The sequence below is a fragment of the Sus scrofa genome, chromosome 4 (genome assembly GCF_000003025.6).
Source record: "Sus scrofa isolate TJ Tabasco breed Duroc chromosome 4, Sscrofa11.1, whole genome shotgun sequence".
NCBI lineage: Eukaryota > Metazoa > Chordata > Mammalia > Artiodactyla > Suidae > Sus > Sus scrofa.
The window spans coordinates 95621996-95648003 of record NC_010446.5 but is presented as its reverse complement, the minus strand read 5'-3'; the positions used below and the strand labels follow the sequence as shown (position 1 = coordinate 95648003).

The window sequence follows — 26008 nt, the reverse complement described above, 5'->3', positions numbered from 1 at the left end:
AAAAATCAGACAAACAACATTCTATTCCCTTTGGTTTATAAATAATTCAAAGAAAATAACTTCTATTTACATAAGAAAGAGTATGACATTAAAAGACTAAGATCAATGGACCAAAGACAAAATATGATTATTAAAGTATTGCTCCTAAGGATAATTAATATATATATATATACATTATATATGTGTGTCAGTGATACTCAATACATAAATGGGCTTTTTTGTTGTTATATTGTTAATTTTAACAACCTAGTACTCTCTCCTCCAATTATGATGCCATTTAGCTATACCCATATATCTTCTACCTTCACATCAGGGTGGTTATAGATGGTGGCATTCTTAGGCAATACCGTTACATCATCTACCAGGAGCAGCTCCACAGCTGCAGATCTGGGCAAGTTGGAAAGTTCCTAGAAATGTAATAAGAACCGCAAAGGTGAATATAAATATTTAATTCCTCAACTCAGTGAGCGACAATCTCCACTTACCTTTGGACTTTTCTTCTCTGAATAGCCCACAAAATTGACTCCAATGAGTACAGTCCCTTTTATCTGATGTACTTTAAGGATCTGATGACCTGGAGACATGCAGAAAAATACCCTGTGAGAAACAATAATATGTAGCATACAAAAGTTTCTCCAGAAAACCAATTTCTGTCCTAATTTTTCCAAATATTTTATTGCAGGGAGGAAAAAAACAGCAAATGGGGAAATACAAGAGAAAAAGAAAACTGGGTTTTTGTGCTGACTCTGCCACTACATTCCCATGTGACCTTGGACAATCACTTTATTTCCCAGTTCCTTTATTAAATAAGGGATTAGGCCAGGCAAAATCTAAAATTCTTTGCAGCTCTAATTGTTTGTGGGTCCAAAAATAAACTGAGAGTAGTGCAAGGGGAAATTTTTTTTGAATTCAAAATCGAAGTGAGAAATAAAGAGATAGTCCTTTGGGACATTCACTCTTCTAAACTGTTTTGTGAATGTAAATGCCATATCTGACCCTATTCAAAAGGCGAAGGGGCGGGATGGACTGGGAGTTTGGGGTTAGTAGACTAAAACTATTGCACTTGGAGTGGATAGGCAATGAGGTACTGCTGTGTAGCACAGGGAACCAAATCCAATCGCTTGTGATAGAACATGACAGAATATGAGAAAATAGTGTATATATAACTGGGTCCCTTTGGTGTACAGCAGCAATTGACAGAACATTGTAAATCAACTATAATAAAAAATTTAAAACTAAAAAAAAATTTTTTTTAAATGGCTAACTTTCCCCTCTTAGAGCAATTCAAACTCCTGAAACTAGTATTTGAAGCCATCCACAATCTGGCCCTGCTTTGCTCATTCCTTCATTTTTCTTTCGTTTTAATTTAACTAACATGAATCACTTAGGTCAATTCTTATTTTATCCTCAACACATAATGATCACATGAAAACCTGTGAGGCACTTTTTCATGATGTCACACTTATTCATTTAACAAAAATTTATTAAGGGCCTACTATATGCTAGGCACTATGACAAAGAAGTAGAATACAGAGATGAGAAGGAAAGCAACACAATTCTTGCCTTACAGCTTAGGAGGGTGGCTGAGAAGTAAACCATCTCCTGCAATACAGTGTAATAAGTACAATTATAGAGGTGTGTACACAACGCATATATACAGAGTCTAAGAGCACATAGAAGGAATATTCTCCTCAGACTGGGAATATAGGGGAACAGAGAACTCCTAGATTATTAGAGGAAGGTTTCAGCTTGGTGAAGAAGCAAGGAAAGAAAATATATAACACATACAAAGGAAAGAGGTATGACAAATCTTGTCATGGTTAAGGGTCTAAAGTTCTTGAGTATGAGAAAAAAGTAGGATTTTTGTGGGTGGAATAATAGGTGAAGCCAAAGAAGTAGGCAGGAGTCAGTATTTTAAGCTGTAACATATGAATTTTATCTGGAAAGACACAGTGACAATATGGTGACAGTATAGTCAGTAGAATATAGGCTTTGACGTCAGAGAATTTGCTGCTTCAACTATTTATTGTTACAATCTCAGGGACTAAAACTCTACCTAGAACATGATAAGAACTCAATAAATGTTTGATGAATAAGTAAACTTACAAAATGGGGATAATATGCCAGTTTCTCATGAATGCTGTGAGGATTACATAAGAAAATGTACATTAAGTATTTAGTGCAGTGCCTGGCATGTCATAAGAGTTCAGTGAATAGTTGCTTTAAATTCTTTTTTTTTTTTTAGGGCCGCACATGTGGTATATGGAAGTTTCTAGGCTAGGGATCAAATTGGAACTGCAGCTGCTGGTCTACACCATAGCCATAGAATCCTAGCCATGTCTGCAACCTACACCACACCTCACAGCAATGCCAGATCTTTAACCCACTGAGGGAGGCCAGCAATCGAACCTGTGTCCTTATGAACACGAGTCAGGTTTGTAACCTGCTGAGCCACAATGGGAATTACAGTTGCCTTAAATTCTTTTTTTTTTTTTTTTGGTCTTTTTGCCATTTCTTGGGCCGCTCCCATGGCATATGGAGGTTCCCAGGCTAGGGGTTGAATCGGAGCTGTAGCCACCAGCCTATGCCAGAGCCACAGCAATGCAGGATCCGAGCTGCGTCTGCAACCTACACCACAGCTCACGGCAACACCGGATCCTTAGCCCACTGAGTAAGGCCAGGGATAGAACCTACAACCTCATGGTTCCTAGTCGGATTCGTTAACCACTGAGCCACGACGGGAACTCCCTTAAATTCTTTTAAAAATAACTTAAAGAGAGATTCAGATTTGTATTTTAGAAAGAATTCTGGACAATAGCATGGAGGATGGATTAGAGGGTAACAGAGACACTGAGATCAGTTAGGAGGCTGCAGTGGTAATGTAGGATAGAGGGCATAAGGACATTAGTGACGAAGGGATGAAACCAGAAATATTTAGAAAAGAACACAGATGGCATTTGGTGACTGATTGTTCCAGGGTATAAGGAGCATTTCTTTCTTCCCTACCACTTTTTACCTTAACTGTGTCACACTATTGGTATTGTACTGTTATAGTGTCATATATATATTAGTGTGACATTGTCATATTCTGTAGCTAAGCTCTTAAACTTGTCCTGAGTGTGAACTCCCTGTGGGTAGGGAAAAGATTAAATCTTATTTCTCTAGTATTTCGTAGTTGAATGGTCATCAAATGTTTATGCCAGAAACCCAAAAGTTTCTCTTTGTACCACTTGTCCTTCAATTTGGGGATTGATTTATGGTATGTTGTTATACTAAAGGCTTGCAGTGAATCATGCCTGGTATATATCCATGTTCTTGAGTACTCCTGGCCCACCTTGACTGGTTTTGGATGGCTAACTTGCTTTGGAGAACAGGACTTCTGCAAATGTGATACAAGCAGGGGCTTGATAAGTGACTCTCCTGAGGGCTTGCTGTGCCTCTTGTGCCCTCTCTCAGTCAGTTTCACTTGTGGTATTTAGTTCATTTTATTTCCTCTTTCTGACATCCCTTCAGATCTCAGAATAAATGTTACATTCTCAGGGCAGCCTTCTCTGTTCTAAACGAGGTTAGGATCTCCTATTACAAGCTCTTAATGCACCCCATATTTGCTCTTCAAAACACCTAACACAACTGTAATATGTGAAGTCTGGTTTCCCCAACTGGACTTTAAGTCTATGAGGACAGAGGCTGAGTGTTTCATTTACCATTTTATCTCCAAGTGCCTAGCAGAGAGTCTTACTTGCAGCAGCCACTCGATAAATACCAGCTAATGAATGAATATTTCCAAAGTTTCAGGCAAATAATAAACAATCAATACATTTTAAAATTAATTTAATTTTTTGTTCTTGTGAGAAATGTTGGCCCTGAGACCCTAGCTTTGCAAACAAGGAAATCTAACTTTGTGCTTTCTAAAAAATGCAAAGATCAAAGGTGAAAGGTGATATAGGATAAATAAACTATCACCCATGAGGAATAGTGCAGAGTCATTTTAGTGGGTACATGAAAGAATTAATAAACATTTATAATACCATGTAGCCGGGTCTGCCCACTACCATCATCCTTTGCTACCATCTCCACTGAATTATAATTTTCAAAATGAGCTAGTGTTTCATTTGAGGATTTCCATTCTAGCATTAGTGAACTGAAATTATCAAACTTCCTCCTGTGTTGATCAAACACTGCCAGTTCCAAGACTGTGTCTCTCAAGCTTGATACAGGAATCTGTTATTATAATAAAAAGAAAGAAAAGAAAATTAGTTCAAGAGGTGGTAAGATATCCCTGAATCTTGGGATCATGTTTTCTCCCTATCTTTTTTTTTGTTTTTTTTTTGTTTTTGTTTTTTTTTGCCTTTTCTAGGGCCACTCCCACAGCATATGAAGGTTCCCAGGCTAGGGGTCTAATTGGAGCTGTACCTGCTGGCCTACGCCAGAGCCACAGCAACTCAGGATCTGAGCCATGTCTGCGACCTACACCACAGCTCATGACAAAGCTGGATCCTTAACCCACTGAGCAAAGCCAGGGACCGAACCCACAACCTCATGGTTCCTAGTCAGATTCATTAACCACTGAGCCACAATGGGAACTCCTCCCAATCTTTTATCTTTCATGATTTTCAAAAAATCAAAAATATGTTAAAAGAATAGTATAATAAATACCTAAATATACTTCATCTGGACTTACCATTTGTTTTCTCTCTCTCCCTCTACTTTCACATCCTGTGCTATGTATTTTTTTTTTTTTTTCTTTTTAGGGCTGCACCTGCAGCATATGGAAATTCCTGGGCTAGGGGTTGAATTGGAACTGCAGCTGCTGGCCTACCCACAACCATGGCAATGTGTGATCCAAGCCACATCTGTAACCTGTGCCACAGCTTGCAGCAATGCTAGATCCTTAACCTACTGAGCAAGGCTGGGATGGAGCCCACATCCACATCCTCATGGACACTATGTCGGGTTCTTTGCTTTTTTTGTTTGTTTGTTTTTTTGCTTTAACGGGGTCAAATCAGAGCTACAGCTGCTGGCCTATGCCACAGCTACAGCAACACCAGAACCGAGCCGCATCTGTGACCTACACCACAGCTCATGGCAACACCGGATCTTAAACCCACTGACTGAGGCCAGAGGACGAACCCGTATCCTCATGGATACTAGTTAGATTCATTTCTGCTGTGCCACAACAGGAACTCCCACTATGTCAGGTTCTTAACCTGTTGCACCATAATGAGAACTTTTGTGTGTGTGTATCTCTCTTTTTTTTTTTTTGCCAAATGATGTAGGCCTCATGGCACTTTATCCCCAAATATTTCAGCACTCATTTCCTAAGAATAAGTAGCAAAAACAATAGTATCACACATAAAAATACTAAATTAATTCAGTGTTATCTATTATACTGTAAATATTTCAATTTCCCCACATCTCCCCTACTGTTAGTCTTTTATATCTGTTTTTAATTTTGATCTAAATTTGATCTTTTTATTTTATTTTTTATTTTATGGCTGCACCTGTGGCATATGGAAGTTCCTGGGCGGGGAACTGAATCCGAGCCATAGCTGTGATCTACACTGCAACTGTGGCAACACCAGCTCCTTTAACATACTGCACATGGCCAGGGATCAAACCCATACCCTTGCAGCAACCCAAGCCACTGTAGTCGGATTATTTTATTTTATTTTTTTGTCTTTTTGCTATTTCTTGGGCCGCTCCCGCGGCATATGGAGGTTCCCAGGCTAGGGGTTGAATCAGAGCTGTAGCCACCGGCCTACGCCAGAGCCACAGCGACGCGGGATCCGAGCCGCGTCTGCAACCTACACCACAGCTCACGGCAACGCCGGATTGTTAACCCACTGAGCAAGGGCAGGGATTGAACCCGCAACCTCATGGTTCCTAGTCGGATTCGTTAACCACTGCGCCACCACGGGAACTCCTGTAGTCAGATTATTAACCCACTGCACATGGTAAGAACTACTAAATTTGACCTTGATATTCACATGTTCTTGGACAGGATGACCAGGATTACTCAAGATCATAAAAATTTCAGGTGTTCTGAGTTTATACATAAATTTAACATAGTCCCCCCCAAAATATGAGGAATTTAAGGAAATCTATGTCCAGTCATTGGATGACCACTGACCACAAAGCTAAGGAAGCAGAGGACAAAGAATATAGACATTACAAAACTAGTGCAGGAAAGTCACTAAACAAACAGCCACTGAACAACAACAAAAAATAATATCAACCACAAAACCTAATGAGGGAAAGAATCTGATTTCAGAGTTGCTGCATTATGTTATCTAAAATGAAACAAGTATAGCCCATGTACAGGAAAAAAAGAAGCAGTCAGTATGAACTGTCCCTGAGGATGTCCAGATATTGGATTTACTAGATAAAGACTTTTTTTGTCTTTTTAGGGCTGCACCCTCAGCATACCGAAGTTAGGGGTCAAATTGAAGCTGCAGCTGCCGGCCTACACCACAGCCACAGCAACACCAGATCCAAGCTACACCTGCAATCTACACCATAGCTTATGGCAACAGTGGACCCTTAGCCCACTGAGCAAGGCTAGGGATTGAACCCACATCCCCATGGATACTAGTTGGGTTTGTTACCACTGAGCCACAACAGGAACTCTGACAAAAGCTTTTAATCTACTCTTGTTCAAAGAACGAAAGAAGTCCATGTTTAAATAACTAAGGCAAAGTATAAAAATTATGTAGCATAATTTCAGAACACCTGAAAGTATTTTTTTAATTTTTATTTTTTATTATAGTTGATTTGCAATGTTCTGTCAATTTCTGCTGTACAGCTAAGTGACCCTGTTATACATATATATACATATATATATATATATATATATATATACACTATTTTTCTCACATTATCCTCCATCCTGATCCATCACAAGTGATTGGATATAGTTCCTTGTGCTATACAGCAGGATCCCATTGCCCATCCACTCCAAATGCAACAGTTTTCATCTACTAACCCTAGACTCCTACTCCATACCACTCCCTCACCTCTCCACTAGAAAGTATTAATAAAGGGATACAAGTTATAGAAAAAGAACCAAAAAAATTCTGAAGTTGAAAAGTATAATTGAAATAAATTTAAAAGCAGATAAGAATAGGCAGAAGAAAAAAAGCTGAGAGTTTGAAGATAGATCAATTGAGACTATCTAGGCTGATGAACAGAAAGAAAAAAGAATGAAGGAAGTGAAGCATCAGAGACCCATGGAAAACCATCAAGTGTGTCCATGTATGCAAAATGAAAGACCTAAAAGGAGAGGAGAGAGAGAAAAAGAGGAAGAAAGAATATTTGAAGAAATAATGGCTAAAGACTTCCCCAATTTGCTGCAAAACCTTATTCTAAACATCCAAGAATCTCAAAGAACCCTGGGTAGGACAAAATATAAAAGAGATTTCAGAGTTCCCGTTGTGGCGCAGTGGAAACGAATCTGACTAGGAACCATGAGGTTGTGAGTTCCATCCCTGGCCTTGCTCAGTGGGTTAAGGATCCGGGGTTGCTGTGACTTGTGGTGTAGGTCACAGACATGGCTCAGATCTGGCATCGCTGTGGCTGTGGTGTACGCCGGCAGCTGTAGTTCCGATGAGAGCCCTAGCCTGGGAACCTCCATATGCCGTGGGTATGGCCCTAAAAAGGCAAAAGACAAAATAAAATAAAATAAAAGAGATTCGCATCTAGACACATCATAATCAAGCTGTCCAAAGTCAAAAACAGAATCATATAATCAGAAGAAGGGACTCACCACTTGTAAGGGATTATCCATGAGATTAACAACAAATTTTCATCAGAAATCATAGAAACAAGTGATGAGAGAAAAAGTCTTCCAATCAAGTATTCTATATTGAGAAAAATAATCCTTAAAAATGAAGGCAAATTTATTTTTACATCCAACAAGAAGAGAGAATTTTTTTTGCTAATAGATTTGCCCTATAAGAAATACTAAAAGGTATTCTTCAGGCTGAAATGAAAGGTCACTAGACAGTAACTTGAATCCCCATGAAGAAAAAAGAGTAAAGACAGCAGGAAATGAATCTGACTAGGATCCATAAGGATTTGGGTTTGATCCCTGGCCTTGCTCAGTGGGTCAGGGATCTGGCATTGCTGTGAGCTATGGTATAGGTCGCAGATGCAACTTGGATCCTGTGTTGCTGTGGCTGTGGTGTAGGCCAGGAGCTGTAGCTCCATTCGACCCCTAGCCTGGGAACTTCCACATGCCACAGGCACGGCCCTAAAAAGCAAATCAATCAATCTATATATGTAAATATAAATAACAGTATAAATATATTTTTCCTTGAAATTATTTTTTCTTCTACTTTTTTTTTTAAGGGCCACACCCTCGGTATATGGAGGTTTCCAGGCTAGAGGTTGAATCTGAGCTGCCGGCGCACACCACAGCCACAGTAACACAGGATCCAAGCTGCATCTGTGAACTACACTACAGCTCATGGCAATGCTGGATCCTTAACCCATTGAGTGAGGCCAGGGATCAAACCTGCAACCTCATGGTTCCTAGTCAGATTCACGAGGCCAGGGATCAAGCCTGCAACCTCGTGGTTCTTAGTTGAATTTGTTTCTGCTGCACCAAGAAGGGGAATCTCCTTTTTCTTCTCTCTTATTTAAAGTAGAGATGCATAGGAGGTTGCTTTGTGGTGCAGCAGGCTGGGGATCTGGTGTTGCTGCACCTGTGGTGCAGGCCTCACCTGTGCATGGGTTTGATCCCTGGCCTGGAAACTTCCACATGCCATGGGTGCAGCCAAAAAAATGCAAAAAGCAATAATTATGAATCTGTTTGATGAGATGGGCATGCATATGACAATAACAGCTCAAAAGAAGGAAAAGGAAATGGAGCTTTACAAAAGCTAAGGGTTTGTACACAATTGAAATTAAGTTGGCATTATTCCAAACCAGTTTGTTAAAGGTTAAGATGTTAACTGTAACTCCTAGGGCAATAACTAACAAAACAACTTAAAATAATATAGTGAAAGAAAGGGCAAGCGAATAAAAATGATACACTATTCCTCCATTTCCTCTTTCTTTTGTGTTAAATAGTAAAATGGTAGCTAAAAATCCAACCTTATCAGTAATTATATTAAATATAAATGGATTACACACCGCAGTCAAAAAGCAGGGATTAGGAGTTCCTGCTGTGGTGCAGCAGCTTAAAGATCTGGTGTCGTTTCTGAGGTGGTGTAGGTTTAATCCTTGGCCTGGTGCAGTGGCTGAAGATCTGGCATTGCCACAGTTGTGGCACAGGTTGCAGCTGCAGCTCAGACTCAGTCCCTGGCCTGGGGACTTCCATGTGCCATGAAAGTGGCCAAAATAATTAAAAGAAAAAAAAGCAGAGATTAGCAGAATGTATTTAAAAAATGATCTATATAGTATATCAACTATACTTCAATAAAAATAAATTTTTAGGAGTTCCTGTCATGGCTCAGTGGTTAACGAATCTGACTAGGAACCATGAGATTTCGAGTTTGATCCCTGGACTTGCTCAGTGGGTTAAGGATCTGGCGTTGCCATGAGCTGTGGTGTAGGTTGCAGACGTGGCTTGGATCCCGAGTTGCTGTGGCTCTGGCGTAGGCCGGCAGCTAGGGCTCTGATTCGACCCCTAGCCTGAGAACCTCCACATGCTGCGAGAGCAGCCCAAGACATGGCAAAAAGACAAAAATAAAATAAATAAATAATTTTTAAAAATTAAAAAAACAAACACGAACTAACTATATGCTATTTATAAGTCACATACTTTATTATTATTATTATTTTTTGTCTTTTTAGGACCTTACCTGTGGCATATGGAAGTTTCCAGGCTGGGGGTAGAACTGGAGCTGCAGCTGCTGGCTTACACTACAGCTCACGGCAATGCCAGATCCTTAACCCTCTAATCGAGGCCAAGGATAGAATCTTCATGGATACTAGTTGGGTTTGTTATTGCCGAGCCACAACGGGAACTCCCACACATTTTATTCTTTGAATTTTTTAATTTTTTGGTCTTTTTGTCTTTTTAGGGCCACACCCGTGGCATATGGAGGTTCCCAGGCTAGGGGTCGAATCAGAGCCATAGCTGCCGGCCTACTCCAGAGCCACAGCAACACGGGATCCGAGCCACGTCTGCAACCTACACCACAGCTCAGAGCAATGCTGGATCCTTAACCCACTGAGCAAGGCCAGGGATCAAACCCAAAACCTCATGATTCCTAGTTGGATTCGTTTCCACTGTGCCATGACAGGAACTCCTATTTCTTTTAATTGTAATTCTTTTTTTTTTTTGCTGCACCTGCAGAATATGGAAGTTCCCTGGCCAGGTATTAAACCCATACCTCTGAAGTGATTTGAGCCATTGCAGTTGGATTCTTAACCCATTATGCCACATTGCTAACTCCTAAAACACAAACTTTGGATTCAAAGACTCAAATGGATTCAAAGTACAAGGATGAACAAAAAGAGTGACATCATATAAACAGTAAACAAAAGAGAGCTATAGTGGTTACTCTAATATCAGACAGAGCCAAATTTGAGATAAAAATTGTCACCAAAGACAAAGAAGCATATTTTACAATGATAAAAGGATGCTGTAGAATAAAAAAGTTGTCTGGTCTTTGCTCTCAGTTCCTGAGAAGTAATGCCTAAACCCTTGGAATTTCCTGAGTGACAGGAGTGTATCTATTATTCATGGTGGGACCCCTGCATCACACTTGAGTTTATACTAATAAGATGACTAGGGATGGCAGCTGGTCATGCCAGAAAAAAAACAATCATGTGATTAGAATGATGAAGCTTTGAGCCAGGTAATATCAACCTGATATCCTGAGTTTAACCATATGGTCAGTGATTTAATCAATCTTGTTTATTTAATAAAACCCCTATAAAAGTTTTAGACACCAAAATACAGCGGCACTTCCTAGTTGGCAAACACATCAATGTGCTCCACCTGATGTATTCCCAACCTTGATTCCCTGGGCAGAGGACACAGAAGTGCCATATCTAGGACCCAGGACACTTTCAGACTTCTCCCTATGTATCTCTTTGTTTTGTTGGTCCTGATTTGTATTCTTTATAATTAAAAAATAACTGTGAGTCTTGGAGTTCCCTTTGTGGCACAGCAGAAGCAAATCTGACTAATATCCATGAGGATGCAGGTTCGATCCCTGGCCTTGCTCAGTGGGTTTAGGATCCACCGTTGCCGTGAGCTATGGTGTAGGTCGCAGATGCAGCTTGGAACCTGTGTTGCTGTGGCTGTGGTGTAAGCCAGTGGCTACAGCTCCAATTCGACCCCTAGTTTGGGAACTTCCATAGGCTGCAAGTGCGGCCCAAAAAGCAAAAAACAAAAACAAAAACAAAAACAAACCCAAAACAAACAAAAAACAACCAAAACCCCAAAAAACCCGACTGTGAGTCTTTCTAGCAAATTATCAAATCTGAAGTGGTTGTGGGAGTCTCTAAAATTGCAGCCAGTGGGTCAGAAGCGTGAATGGACTGGCTTCTGATGTGAGGGCAGTCTTCTTGGGGACTATACCCTTAAAACTGACCTAACTCCAGGTAGTTATTGTCGGAATTGCATTGTGTAATTGCAAAAGGTCAATCTATCAGAAAGATATAACAATTATAAATACATATACACCTAACAACAGAGCCCCAAAATACATGAAGCAAAATTGACAGAATTAAAGGGAGAAATAGATAATTCAACAATAGTTGGAGACTTCAATACCACACTCTCAATAATGTAGAAAACAACTAGAAGATCAACAAGGAAACAGAAGTTGAATTATAGTTGAATAATACTGTAAACCAACTAGACCTAACAGACATCTATGGAGTACCTCACCCAACAACAGCAGAATACATTCTTTTCAAGTGCACATGGAACATTATCCAAGATAAAACATATATGTTCAGTCACAAAACAAGCCTAAATAAAATTAATAAAATATATTATATATAATCAATATAAAATTTATATATAAATTTAAAAGAATTTAAATCATAAAGCAGGTTTCCAACAACAATGGAATTAGAAATCAGTAACAGGGAGTTCCCACTGTGGCACAGTGGGTTAAGATTTCGACTTCAGGAGTTCCCACGGTGGCTCAGCAGTAACGAACCCGACTGGTAACCATGAGGACATGGGTTCGATCCCTCACTCAGTGGGTTAAGTATCCAGTGTCGCCTTGAGCTGTGGTGCAGGTCACAGATGCAGCTTGGATTCCGAGTTGCTGTGACTGGCGTAGGTCAGCAGCTGCAGCTCCAGTTTGACCTCTAGTCTGTAAACTTCCATATGCTGCAGGTGCGGCCCTAAAAAGACCAAAAAAAAAAAAAAAAAGATTTAGACTGCAGTGACTGCAGTCTCTGCAAAGGCATGGGTTTGATCCCTGGCCTGGGAACATTCATATGCCACAGGTGCAGCCATTTAAAAATAAAGAAATCAGTAACAGAAGGAAATTTGTTTTTGTTTTTGTTTTTTTGTCTTTAGTCTTTTTGTTGTTGTTGTTGCTATTTCTTGGGCCGCTCCCTCGGCACATGGAGGTTCCCAGGCCAGGGGTTGAATCAGAGCTGTAGCCACCGGCCTACACCAGAGCCACAGCAACGCGGGATCCGAGCCGCGTCTGCAACCTACACCACAGCTCACGGCAACGCTGGATCGTTAACCCACTGAGCAAGGGCAGGGACCGAACCCGCAACCTCATGGTTCCTAGTCGGATTCGTTAACCACTGCACCACGACGGGAACTCCAGAAGGAAATTTGTTATTCACAAATGTGTGGAAATTACACAACTCATTCCTAAATAAGGAATGTGTCAAAGAGGAAATCACAGAGTCAATTAGATAATATTTTGAGGAGTTTTTGTTGTGGCTCAATGGGTTAAGAACCCAACATAGTGTCTGTGAGGATGTGGGTTTGATCTTTGGCTTGGTTCAGTGGGTTAAGGATCCAGCATTGCTGCAAGCTGTGGTGTAGGTCACAGACTCAGCTTGGATCCCACATCCCACATTGCTGTGACTGTAGCATAGGTCAGCAGCTGCAGCTCTGATTTGACCCCTAGGCTGGGAACTTCTATATGCCCTAAAAAGCAAAAAACAAACAAACAAACAAAACCCCCAGAAAAACCTCTCAAATCAATTACCGAAACTTCCATCTTAAGAGACTAAAAAAAAAATGAAGAATCTAAAATCAGGCAGAAAGAAGGAAATAATAAAGACTATAGCAAAAATAAATGAAATAGAAAATAGGAAAACAATAGAGAAAATCATCCAAACCAAAAGTTGATTCTTTGAAGAGTTCCCTTGTGGTGCAGTAAGTTAAGTATCTTCAATGGCTTTGGTTGCTGCAGGTGCAGCCAAAACAATTTTTAAAAAAGTTAGTTCTTTGAAAAGACCAATAAAATAGACAAACATTTAGCTAGAATAACTTGGGAAAAAAGTGAGAAGATTCAGCTTACTAAAATCAAGAATAGGAGTTCCCGTCGTGGCAGAGTGGAAATGAATCTGACTAGGAAACATGAGGTTGCGGGTTCCATCCCTGGCCTTGCTCAGTGGGTTAAGGACCCGGCGTTGCTGTGAGCTGTGGTGTAGATTGCAGACAAGGCTCGGATCTGGCGTTGCTGTGGCTGTGGCTGTGGCTGGCGGCTACCGCTCCAATTAGACCCCTAGAGCCTGGGAACCTCCATATGCCGTGGGTGCAGCCCTAAGAAAGAGAAATAAATAAATAAATAAATAAAATAAGAACAAAAGGGGTGGACATTAGTACCACTCTCGCAAAAATAAAAAAAGATTATAAGGGAGTTCTCTGAACAATTACATGCCTAAAATTAGATAACCTAAATGAAATGAGAAAATTCTTTAAAATATATAAGCCACCAAAACAGACACATAAGGAATAAAAAAATCTGACTAGATCTATAACAAATAAAGAGACTGAATCGGTAATTAGAGAAAAAACACAACATCCCATAACAAAAATCCTAGGCCCAGATGGTTTCCTTGGTGAATTCTACCAAATATTTAAGGAGTAATGAATACCAGTTCTTCACAAACTTCCAAAAAGTGGAAGGGGAGTGAATACTTCCCAACTCATTCTGGGCACCCAGTATTACTCTGATACCAAAGCAATGATAGCACAAGAAAATAAAACTACAGACCAAAATCTCTTATGAATATGCATGCAGAAAATAAAATACTAGCAATCTGGATCCAGGAGTTTCAAAAAGGTTTATATTTTATAAACAAGTGGAATTTATCCCAGGGATGCAATGTTGGTTCAACACATGAGAAAGAATCAATGTAAAACATCATAATAGTAGAATGAAGGGGAAAAGGAAACATCATCTCAACAGATACAGAAAGAACAATTGTGAAACTCTTTTGTAACAAAAACATTCCACAAAGTAAAAGTGAAATTCCTCAATCTATAAAGGACATTTAGGAAAAATCTACATCAATATCATACTTAATGGTTATAGACTGGAAGCTTTTCCCATAAGATCAAGGATGTCTGTCCTTGCCATTTCTAGTGAACATTGTGCTGGGAATTGTAGTCGGGGCAACTGGGCAAGAAGACAAAATAAAGGTGTACAGATTGGAAAGAAGTATGACTATATTTACATCTTGTACATGGAAAACCCTAAGTGGTCCACTAAAACAACTATTAGATTTGCTAAATGCGTACAAGATACAAGGTCAATATGCAAAAACTAGGGAGTTCTCTGATGGTCTAGCACGTTGAGGCTCCTGTGTTCTCATTGCTGTGGCTCTGGTTGCTGCTGTGTGGTGTAGGTTCGATCCCTGGCCCAGGAACTTCCACATACTGCCTGTGGGGCAAAACCAAACCAAACCAAACCAAACCTGAAATAAACGTTGCAACTCCCATGTAAAAAAACAAAAAAGGGAGTACCCATCATGGCTCAGCAGTAACAAATCCAACTAGTAGCCATGAGCTAGTTCAATCCCTGACCTTGCTCAGTGGGTTGAGGATCCGGTGTTGCTGTGAGCTGTGCTGTAGATTGCAGACACAGCTCAGATCCTGCATTGCTGTGGCTGTGATATAGGCCGACAGCTGCAGCTCTATTTTGACATGTAGCCTGGGAATTTCCATATGTCACAGGCAAAAAATAAAATGAAACAAATGAAATGCAAAAAGCAGCTGTATTTCTATACATTAGCAACAATCTTAAAATGAAATTAATAATTCTCTTTATGACAGCATCAAAAAGAATAAAATATTTAGGAATAAATTTAATGAAAGGAGTGTAAGAATTATACACTCTAAAACTACAAAAAAGTGTTGAAAGAAATTAAAGATGCCCTTAATAAATGGAAACACATCTCAAATTCATGAATCAAAAGACAATATTGTTAGGATGGCAATACTCTCCAAATGGATCTACAGATTCAATGCAATCCCTATCAAAACCCCTCCAGTTTCTTTGCAGAAATTGACATAGTAATCCTCAAATTCATATAGAAAACAAGGGACTCAGAATAGCCAAAATGGTCTTGAGAAAGAACAGAGTTAGAGGACATACACTTCTCAATTTCAAAACATATACAAAGCTATAGTAATCAAGATAGTGTAGAATTGGCATAAGGACAGACATAATAGATTAATGGAAGAGATTTGAGAGTCCAGAAATAAATCCTTACACTATGGTTAAAAGATTTTCGACAAGAGTGCCAAGATGATTCAAAGGAGAAAGAAAAATCTTTTTAACAAATGGTGGGTGCTGGATCAAGTGGATATCCACATGCAAAAGAATGAAGTTGGATCCCAACTTCATACCATAAACAAAAATGAACTCAAAATGGATTAGAGGCCTAAATGTAAGGACTAAAACTACAACCTCTTAGAAGAAGTCAAAGGTGTAAATATTTATACCCTTGAATTAGACAGTTGTTTAATTATGACATGAAAAATACAAACAAAAGGGAGTTCTCATAGCGGCTCAGCAGTAATGAACCCAACAAGTATCCATGAGGATGCGGGTTTGATCCCTGGCCTTGCTCAGTGGGTTAAGGATCTGGCATTGCTGTGAGCTGTGGTGCAGGTCGAAAACCTTAATCTCCAAAATATACAAACAACACTTACAACTCAACAGCATAAAAAGCAACAACCCAATTGAAAAATGGGCAGAAGATCCGAATAGACATTTCTCCAAAGAAGACATATAGATGGCCAGCAGGCACATGAAAAAATGCTCAACATCACTAATTATTAGAGAAATGCAGATCTAAACTGCAATGAGGTACTACCTCACAGCAGTCAGAAGCCTACAAATGAATGCTTGAGAGGTTGTGGAGAAAAGGGCATCTTCCTGCACTATTAGTGGGAATGTAAATTGGTACAACCACTATGGAAAACAGTATGGAGGTACTTCAGAAAACTAAATATAGAACTACCATATGACCCAGCAATCCCACACCTGGGCATCTATCTGAATAAAAATTTCATTGAAAAAGATACATGTACCCCCATGTTTACTGCAGAACTATTCACAATAGTCAACACATGGAAACAACCTAAATGTCCACTGAAGATGAATGGATTAAGATGTGATACATATACACAATGGAATACTACTCAACCATAAAAAGAACAAAATAATGCCATTTGCAGCAACATGGATGGAACTAGAGATTCTCATACTAAGTGACATCAGAAAAAGGAAGACAAATAGCATATGATATCACTTATATGCGGAATTTAAAATACGGCAGAAATGAACCTATGTACAGAAAAAAAAAAACCCACAACAAACTCATGGACATAGAGAACAGACTTGTGGTTGCCAAAGAGGAGGGGGAGGGAGTGGGATGGACTGGGAGTTTGGGGTTGGTAGATCCAAACTATTGCATTTGGAGTGGATAGGCAGTGAGATCTTGCTGCACAGCATAGGCAACTGCGTCTAGTCACTTGTGGAGGATAATGTGAGAAAAAGAATGTATGTATATGTGTAACTGGGTCACTTTGCTGTACAGCAGAAATTGGCAGAACATTGTAAATCAGCCATAAAAAAACCCAGCATGAAGAACAATGCAAAATGACCATTTAACACATGAATTTAGATATTCAGAATAAAGAATTGATTGAAGAAGGGTTTGGAAGATTTAAGAAAAGTGTGACTGGACTCAAGTGAAGACTTTTGACATATATGAGTGATTTCCCTCTTCTACTATTCCTGATAAGAAATTATAAATATGTGTTTCTCTATAGATGAATATATTATTTTTTATTTTTATTATTTTTTTTTACTATGAATCAGTGCTTCTATTACCCTTATGAAAGAATTTGTTTTAAGGTGATGTAAAGGCAACAATGAAAGTTTTTCTTTAAATTAACCACCTAATTTGTCCCTAAAATGACAAGAATCAGTCTTTTACAGGTCAAGTGCAGTCAACTAAAATGTTCTTTCAGCACAAAGCAGCACTAGAAAAAGTAACAGTTGCATAGATGGGAGTCGACTAGTTTTGCAGTGGCTGCTCCATCAATAACAGACAACAGATGGTATCCATCCAGAGCACAGACACGACTACAGACTAGATTCGAAGACTCTGTCACACGCTTGGCTGATAAATGTCCTTTGTCTTTGTATCTTTCTACTTTGAATGAAGTGGATTTTTTTTAAAAATCTTTTTGCCTTTTCTGCCGTTCCTGCAGCATGTGGAGATTCCCAGGTTAGGGGTCTAATCGGAGCTGTAGCCACCTGCCGACGCCAGAGCCACAGCAACGTGGGATCAGAGCCGCGTCTGTAACCTACACCACAGCTCACGGCAATGCCGGATCCTTAACCCACTGAGCGAGGCTAGGGATCGAACCTGCAACCTCATCGTTCCTAGTCGGATTCGTTAACCACTGCACCACAACAGGAACTTCTACTTTGAATGAAGTGGATTTTTTAAAGTTGGCTGCTTAAATAACATGATGAGGTATGAAAAGCTCTGAATGTCCCTAACATTCAGCAGGATTTACCAGAGATGTATAACAGCTTGTCAGGGGAACTTCCAAATAGTTACACTTTGGGGGTATAATGAATTCTAGAAGAGGACAGGATTAAAGAGGTATAAAGGGATATTCTCTGAAAAAGAAGTGAGCAACTTTTCCTTTAGAATTCGTTTCGAACAGCACATCAACAAAATATCTTCTCTGACAGTGTGTCCCAACTTTGAGTCAAAAAAAAAAAAAAAAAAAAGATGGCCAGCTAGCACCAAGAAGTTGTATTGAACTCAGTTGCAGCTCTCTTGGCAATTAAGCTTATTTTCTTGTTTCAGTCCCAGAGCAAATGTGGATCGCTGAAGACAGTACTGGAAGCGCCATTTGCAGGTAGAGATTGCAGTCATTATTAAATGAGCTAGAAGGTAGAAACTTTTTTATTTTATGGAGGGGACTTGACTGGGCAATACTAGTAGGAGATGAAATGATTAGGAAACAATGATATTATAAGAAAATGATCACTGCCCTTATTTGGGTTAAACAGGTCATGTCGAGAAGATGGTTATTTAAGAAAAGGATGCTACTATGTGCAGCATGAATATGTTACAATCAATATATTCTATTTCTTCTAAAAAACATGCTAAATGAGAGGAGCATGCACAAATACCATATATTGTATGATGCCATTTATATGAGTGTCCAGAATAGGCTAATCCATAGAGACAGAAAGTATATTAGTGGTTTTCAAGGTCTTAGGGGGAAAAATGGGAGTGTCTGCTAATGGGTATGGTGTTTTTTGGGGAAATGAAAATGTTCTGAAGGCAGATAGTGGGTGATGGTTGCTTAACTCTAACTAGCACACTTTTTTTTTTTTTTTCTTTTTAGGGCTGTACATGCGGCACATGGAGGTTCCCAGGCTAGGGGTCCAAATGGAGCTACAGCTGCAGGCCTACACCACAGCCACAGCAGATTTGAGTGCACCTGCGACCTACCCCACAGCTCATGGCAATGCCAGATTCTTAACCCACTGAATGGGGCTAGAGATCAAACCCTCAACATCAAGTTTCCTAGTCAGAGTCGTTTCTGCTGTGCCAAGACGGGAACTCCATAAATTGCACACTTTTAAAAAAACTGAAGTATGGTTGATTTACAGTATTACTTGTACACATTTTTAATGGGTGAATTTTCGTGGTGTGTAAATTATACTCAATTACAAAAAAAAGAAATAGGAGTTCCCGTCGTGGCTCAGTGGTTAAGGAATCCGACTAGGAACCATGAGGTTGCAGGTTCAATCCCTGGCCTCGTTCAGTGGGTTAAGGATCCAATGTTGCCATGAGCTGTGGGGTAGGTTGCAAACGTGGCTCGGATCCCGTGTTGCTGTGGCTCCGGCGTGGGCCAGCGGCGACTGCTCTGATTGGACCCCTAGCCTGGGAACCTCCATATGCCACGGGAGTGGCCCTAGAAAAGACAAAAAAAGAAATAAATGCTAAAGCATGGAGAATAATGTCTGTAACCCACTCTTAAATGGTTCTAGAAAAAAAGTTGCACTTTTCCAGGAAATGTTCTATAAATTCAAATTATTTCAATTGGAAAAAAAAGATATTGAATAACAACGCCATTACAGGGATAATTTCTACTCTGCTCCATTTAAAAGTTTGTTTTCCTTTTTCTGTTTATGACTGCACCTGCAGTACATGCAAGTTCCCAGGCTTGGGGTCGAATTGGAGCTGTAGCTGCCTGCCTATACCATAGCCATTGCTACATGGGATCCAAGCTGAATCTGCTACCTACACCACAGCTTGTGACAACACCAGATCCTTAACCCACAGAATGAAGCCAGGGATCAAACCTGCATCCTCATAGAGACAGCATCGTATTCTTAATCTGCTGAGCCACAACTGGGACTCCTGATGTTCTAGTTTCTAAGTTAGATAACTCATTTATCCCTCCTTTCCAGTTGCCTACATTCTAGCTATGTTATTTGTGTATCATTATTCTTCATGTGGGTTTGGAGTAGAGGTAAATTCTATTACTTACTGATAATGCTAATAAAAGATTTAGTAGGAGAGGACATTAGCAAAACAATTTGGAAATTATTTAGAATTCTTTTTTTTTTTAAGGTCCCACCCGTGGCATATGGAAGTTCTGGGGCCAGGGATTAAATCCAAACCACAGCTGAGACCTATACCACATCTGCGGCAGCAGCACATCCTTTAATCCACCGCACTGGGTGGGGATTGAACCTGTGCCTTGGCAGACTCAAGTTGCTGCAGCCAGATTCTTAACCCACTGCACCATATGGGAATTCCTATTTAGAGTTAATAATTGCCTATTGCCATAGTTACAATCTGACTATGTACCTAAGTACAACTAGAAAAGTCACTAAGTGTCACTAAGTGTAGCCAACTCCAACCAAAGTTTTTTTCTGCTTTTTTTTTGGCCACAGTTGTAGCCTGTGGGAAGTTACTGGATCAGGGACTGAACCCATGCCACAGCTGTAACCGGAGCCACAGCAGTGGCAACACCAGATCCTTAACCTGCTGAGCCACGAGGAAATTCCCAACCTAATTTAATACCCACTTCTCGGACACTATCAGAGATTGAGTAACAAATAAAACAGTTTCCTTAAATTCAGTAAGACAAGAGCTATATTTCAGACCATGTATCTTAAAGCCTGGAAGATGAAGTGCAAGTTGCTTGGAAACACTATACTTACCAGTTGTTTGTTGTGCTGTGGCAGAGGACATGGCTGAGCACCAGCTGGCACCTTATATACTGGAGTTACTGACATGCTGGCAGGGTGGGCACATATGAAATGTACCTGCACAACCTCTACAGCTGGACTAGGGTTCAGGACGCCTGGATGATTTCCAATTCGGAATGTCAGAATCTTTAAGAAAACACCAGGGCAAGAAGCAATTGTGGGTAGACATTTGATGTTAGCACGCCAATCTAAATGTGTTAGAATTATGCAAATTCCAGTATAGAGTCCCTTTGGACCTTATAATCAGGCAAACCCCTTAAAAACACTGTAATTCTTAATTATCTATTCTAAGAGAAACAGGGGTATCATAGAAACAAAGGGAACATTAAAAAGATCTACCTGATCAATTACTCCAGTCTTTTCCTCCACCAACTCTTTTGTTACCAGTTAACAAAAAGTGGAAAAACTCACTTCTAGTGGAAATACCAATGAATAAGAGAATGTGAAAACAAAAAGAAGTTGGAGAGGGAGTTCCCATTGTGGCTCAGTGGTAATGAACACAATTAGTATCCAGGGTCATTGAAGGTTTGATCCCTGGCCCTGCTCAGTGCGTTAAGGATCTGGCATTGCCATGAGCTGTGGTTTAGTTTGCAGACGTGGCTTGGATCTGACATTGCTGTAGCTGTGGTGTAGGCTTGGAAGCTGCAGCTCCAAATGGACCCCTAGCCTGGGAACTTCCATATGCTTTGGGTGTAGCCTTAAAAAGACAAAAAAAAAAAAAAAAAAAAAAAAAAAAAAAAAAAAAGACAGACAGACAGACAGAAATAAAGAAAGAAAGAAAATAAATTGGAGACCTCCAAAGGAGGGTAATTAGGCTTGAAATCACTAATAGCTAGTCATATACACCATAGAGTTCACTAGAGAGATTCAAAAGAAGCCCAGTTGATTACAGCACAGTCCTTATTAAGTTATACTCATACATGGATTCTCTGGGGGCTGGTTAGCTGGGCTATATTTCATAGTCATACATTAAATTCTCAATCCTGGTCAAACTGTAAGCCTTTGTTAATTGGTTTTGATAGAAGCAGGGCATGGCTGTGGATAAAATCATCACTACCTCTAAAAATAATCAAAACTAATTCAACTGATAAAGGGCAACATTTATCTTACTAGCACCGATATAACTGGTTCTTCAAAATTGCTAGCCATAGATGACACTTTTTTTTCATTGATGATACTTTAAATTTCTGTTCCTCATGTTCTTTGGAGATGGGAAACCATATACTCTCTAGTCTACACAACAAGGAAATGAATTATAGCAATCAAGTGATTGAAATAAGCTCCCTACTACAAAAAGATCTTGAACATTTCATTAGTGAACTGTTAGAGTTCTCAGATGGCAAACCAAAATCTTTGGGTTCATTTAAAGGATAGTAAGGTTTTAAAAAAGATCCTTTAATCAATAATTAGAATTTTCCTATCTAGTCCATAAACTGAATCCATTAGAATTTGAAAAGGAATAGCCAGAAGTACCAAAGATTTGGAGTATTATTGGAGTTCCCATTGTGGCTCAGTGGTAATGAACATGACTAGGATCTATGAGGATGTGAGTTTGATCCCTGGCCTTGCTCAGTGGGTTGAGGATCCAGCATTGCCATGGGCTGTGGTGTAGGTTGAAGATACAGCTTGGATCCCGTGTTGCTGTGGCTCTGGTATAGGCCGGCCCCTGCAGCTCTGATCCGACCCCTAGCCGGGGAACTTCCATATGCTGTGGGGGAGGCCCTAAAAAGACAAATATATATATACATATATTTTTTTTTCCAGAGTATTATTGCTAAAAGAAATGTTAGAAGAAGATCATTTTCCTACTTGTTCCCCTAAATCCAGGCACAGGACCCGGTAGATGTACTGATTCTGTTTTCTCTTTGCTGGCAGACGGACTTGTGTTATTCTAATTTTCTCTGTCTTCTCCACGCTCAGCTCCAAGAAGAATCGGGAGGGCTCCAAGATCCAAGGACGAGGGCCCCCTTCGAATACCATTTCCTTTACAGACTGCCATGTCACCAATGCCACTTCCACAGGGTTTAGGGCCTGATGACATTTAAAGACATTAATCCTTGATTGGTTAGAAAATTCAGTAGTTTTCTAAAGTGAAAAACTGGTTATCCGATTACAATATAAATGACATTAGATTTAACTCCCAAATTAAGAGACATGTATGTTATGCCTCTTACTTGGAATGCTTCTTGACCTCTATACTAATTTAGATACCACCTATCATTCAAGCCTAACTCATGTGTCAACTTACCTATTAATTTATTTCTAATCATTTCAGATGACAACAACTTCTGTACCCTTTAAGCTCTTATCCTTTAAGTTCTCTCTACTATTCATTTGTGTACTTGTTTATCCTCTAATGCTATTTAAATATGTCAAATTCTTCATATATATATATGTAATAATTCTTGTTATGCTCTCTATTTATTTAAACTTTTTTTTTTTTTTTTTTTTGTCACACACATAGCATGTGGAAGTTCCCGGGCCAGGGATCAAACCCATGCCACAGCAGTGACCTGAACCACATCAGTGACAATGCTGAGTCCTTAACCCACTGGGCCACCAGGGAACTTCCACGTAAATTTGTTAAGAGAAAAGAGGATATTATATCCATGAAAAGATTAGCCAGTTCCTTAGCTTGAAATACCTCACCTTTAGGGGTTCATAAGCAGCAAAAGTGGCACTGCTCTCCAGGTACTCTTCATACTCAGTCACACTAACTGTTACCAAAGTATGGCCCAGAGATTTGGCTGCTATATGTGTACTAGAACAGTGTGTTGGTCCAGGTCTTTGAATACCTGCAAATCAAAAAGCATGACTTCAGTAGGGTAATAAACAATCAGTCCTCAAGGAAACTCATCTATAGAAATATAAGAATGTTTTTTTATGGCCACACCAGCAGCATATGGAATTTCCTGGGCCAAGGACCAAATCCAAGTTGCAGCTGTGACCTATGCCACAGCTGCAGCAATGCTGGATCCTTAGCCCACTTCACCACAATGGGAACTCCTATAAAATTTAAGAATTTTAATACATTACAAAACTTGATCTCACAATATGAAGTAATGATATTGATCTTTTATGGACAGCTTATTCATACTTTTCCTAGGGAAAATACATTTTCTTTTCTTTTCCTTTTATCTTTTTAGGGCCACACCCGCAGCATATGGATTATGGCTAGGGGTTGAATCGGAGCTATAGCTACTGGCCTACACCACAGCCACAGCAATGCCTTAACCCACTGAGCTAGGCCAGGGATCGAACCTGCGTCCTCATGGATGCTAGTCAGATTTGTTTCCATTGAGCCACAATAGGAAATCCTATATTTTCTTTTTTTAAAATAAAGTTAATGTATACACATATTAACTGGCACTACATTCCTCTTAAATATGGTAGCCATATTACAGAAAGAAAGAGGAAAAGAGCTTGAGCCTGGAAAGCGAACACTTGAATAATAGTTAAAAACTGATATTGTTTGGCTACTGTGAATCCTGGACATTTTATTCAATTTTTGTGCCTTGTTTCTACATCACATTATAAACCTACTATAAGACAGTTGACAGAATAAATAAAAGAATTGTAAAGAAAGGTAATATGTGAATTTAGACTATAATTCATAGTAGTTTTTTTTTTTTTTTTTTTTTTTGGTCTTTTTAGGGCCACACCCGTGGCATATGGAGGTTCCCAGGCTAGGGGTCCAATCAGAGCTGTAGCCACCAGCCTACACCACAGCCACAGCAACACCAGATCTGAGCTGTGTCTGCAACGTACACCACAGCTCAAGGCAACACAGGAGCCTTAACCCACTGAGAGAGGCCAGGGATTGAACCTGTGTCCTCATGGATGCTAGTGGGTTCGCTAACTACTGAGCCATGACGGGAACCCCAATGATTGGTCCTTTAATTCAAAGACAAAGAAGGAAAAATAAAAAGCCTACTCTTACCTTCTTTGAGAAGAGTAAAGACTCCTTGCTTATCCATGTTTAGATCCAAGGGTAAATGAGAGCAGTCTGTGAATGCGATGGCCTCTTTGGTTTCCTTATTTACATGGTACATTGCAATGGGGATTTCTATAATCTGGCCAATCTCTACATCAGCATGAAATGGTAACAGTTCCATTTTGTTCAGTTTCAGGACATATATCTGGAGGAGAAAAAAATTCATCTCTTAAGAAAATTATGTTAGGAGTTCCCATCATGACTCAATGGAAATGAATCTGACTAGTAACCATGAGGACACAGGTTTGATCCCTGGCCTAGCTCGGTGGGTTAAGGATCCAGTGTTGCCGTGAGCTTGGTGTAGGTTGCAGAAGCAACTCAGATCCTGTGTTGGCTGTGGCTGTGATGTAGGCCAGTAGCTACAGCTCTGATTTGACCCCTAGCCTGGGGACCTCCATATGCCGTGGGAGCGGCCCAAGAAATGGCAAAAAGAAAAAAAAAATTTAAATGCACACATACATGAACATATATGTATGTTTTGTATACAAAAATAGATACTATAATACCATTTATATGCGTATGTGTGTTTGTGTGTATATGTGTGTTAGTGCTAAACCTGTCACTCATTTCTTTCCTTAACTGACCTCTCTAAAGCATTGAACACCATTCAACTGGGGTCTGGCTGAATATGACCAGTGTACCATTTTCTTAGCTTTTGTAAGCTAAGAATGGTTTCACATTTTTGGGGGGCTGCACCCATGGCATTTGGAAGTTCCTGGGCCAGGGATCAAACCCAAACCACAACAGCCACCCGGGCCTCAGCAGTAACAAGCCAGATCCTTAAACCATTGTGCCACAAGGGAACTCCCGGTTTTACATTTTTTTTTTGACTTGTTGTGAGGATTATATTTGTCGGTATAGCCCAGAAACTACATAGGACTTCATATAGACCAACAGGACAGTAGATGATGATTCCATCATCAAGTACTTTTGTGGCTCTACTTACATAGGATATGCTGTTCAATTAATATTTATTTGAAACTTAATCCACACACATAGGCACTGCTTGGTTCCTTCTACAGGATACAATATTTAAAATCTAGGCAGGTTTTAAAGGAAATTGGAATATATTTAATGAAACAAATGCAGTCATTAAAATAAAACTCCAAGGACTGGTTAAACTGTGCACTTGACACCACGGAAGATAGAATTAATGACATGGAAATATGAATCTGAAGGTAAAACCAAATGTAGGAAATGGAAAATAAAAAGGGCTCATGCAATGTGAAAGAGCAGTAAGGACTTAAAGTTCTAGTTTGAGTTACAACAGTCTGATTCAGGGTGCATACTGATGCAGACATCTTAATAA

The 26008-nt window shown here is 39.7% G+C and overlaps 1 protein-coding gene across 1 annotated transcript in view; it reads right to left on the bottom strand.

The window, feature by feature from the left end:
• NUP210L (nucleoporin 210 like) overlaps nucleotides 1-26008 on the bottom strand; it is a 123223-nt gene that overhangs the window by 49193 nt on the left and 48022 nt on the right. The window contains exons 13-19 of the mRNA XM_021089795.1: nucleotides 24646-24844; nucleotides 23355-23500; nucleotides 22515-22736; nucleotides 20658-20831; nucleotides 4029-4221; nucleotides 486-574; nucleotides 303-407 (exon numbers count right to left, since the gene is read on the bottom strand). Of these exons, the coding sequence (XP_020945454.1) occupies nucleotides 303-407; nucleotides 486-574; nucleotides 4029-4221; nucleotides 20658-20831; nucleotides 22515-22736; nucleotides 23355-23500; nucleotides 24646-24844 (1128 nt within the window). The remainder of the gene's footprint in view (nucleotides 1-302; nucleotides 408-485; nucleotides 575-4028; nucleotides 4222-20657; nucleotides 20832-22514; nucleotides 22737-23354; nucleotides 23501-24645; nucleotides 24845-26008) is intronic.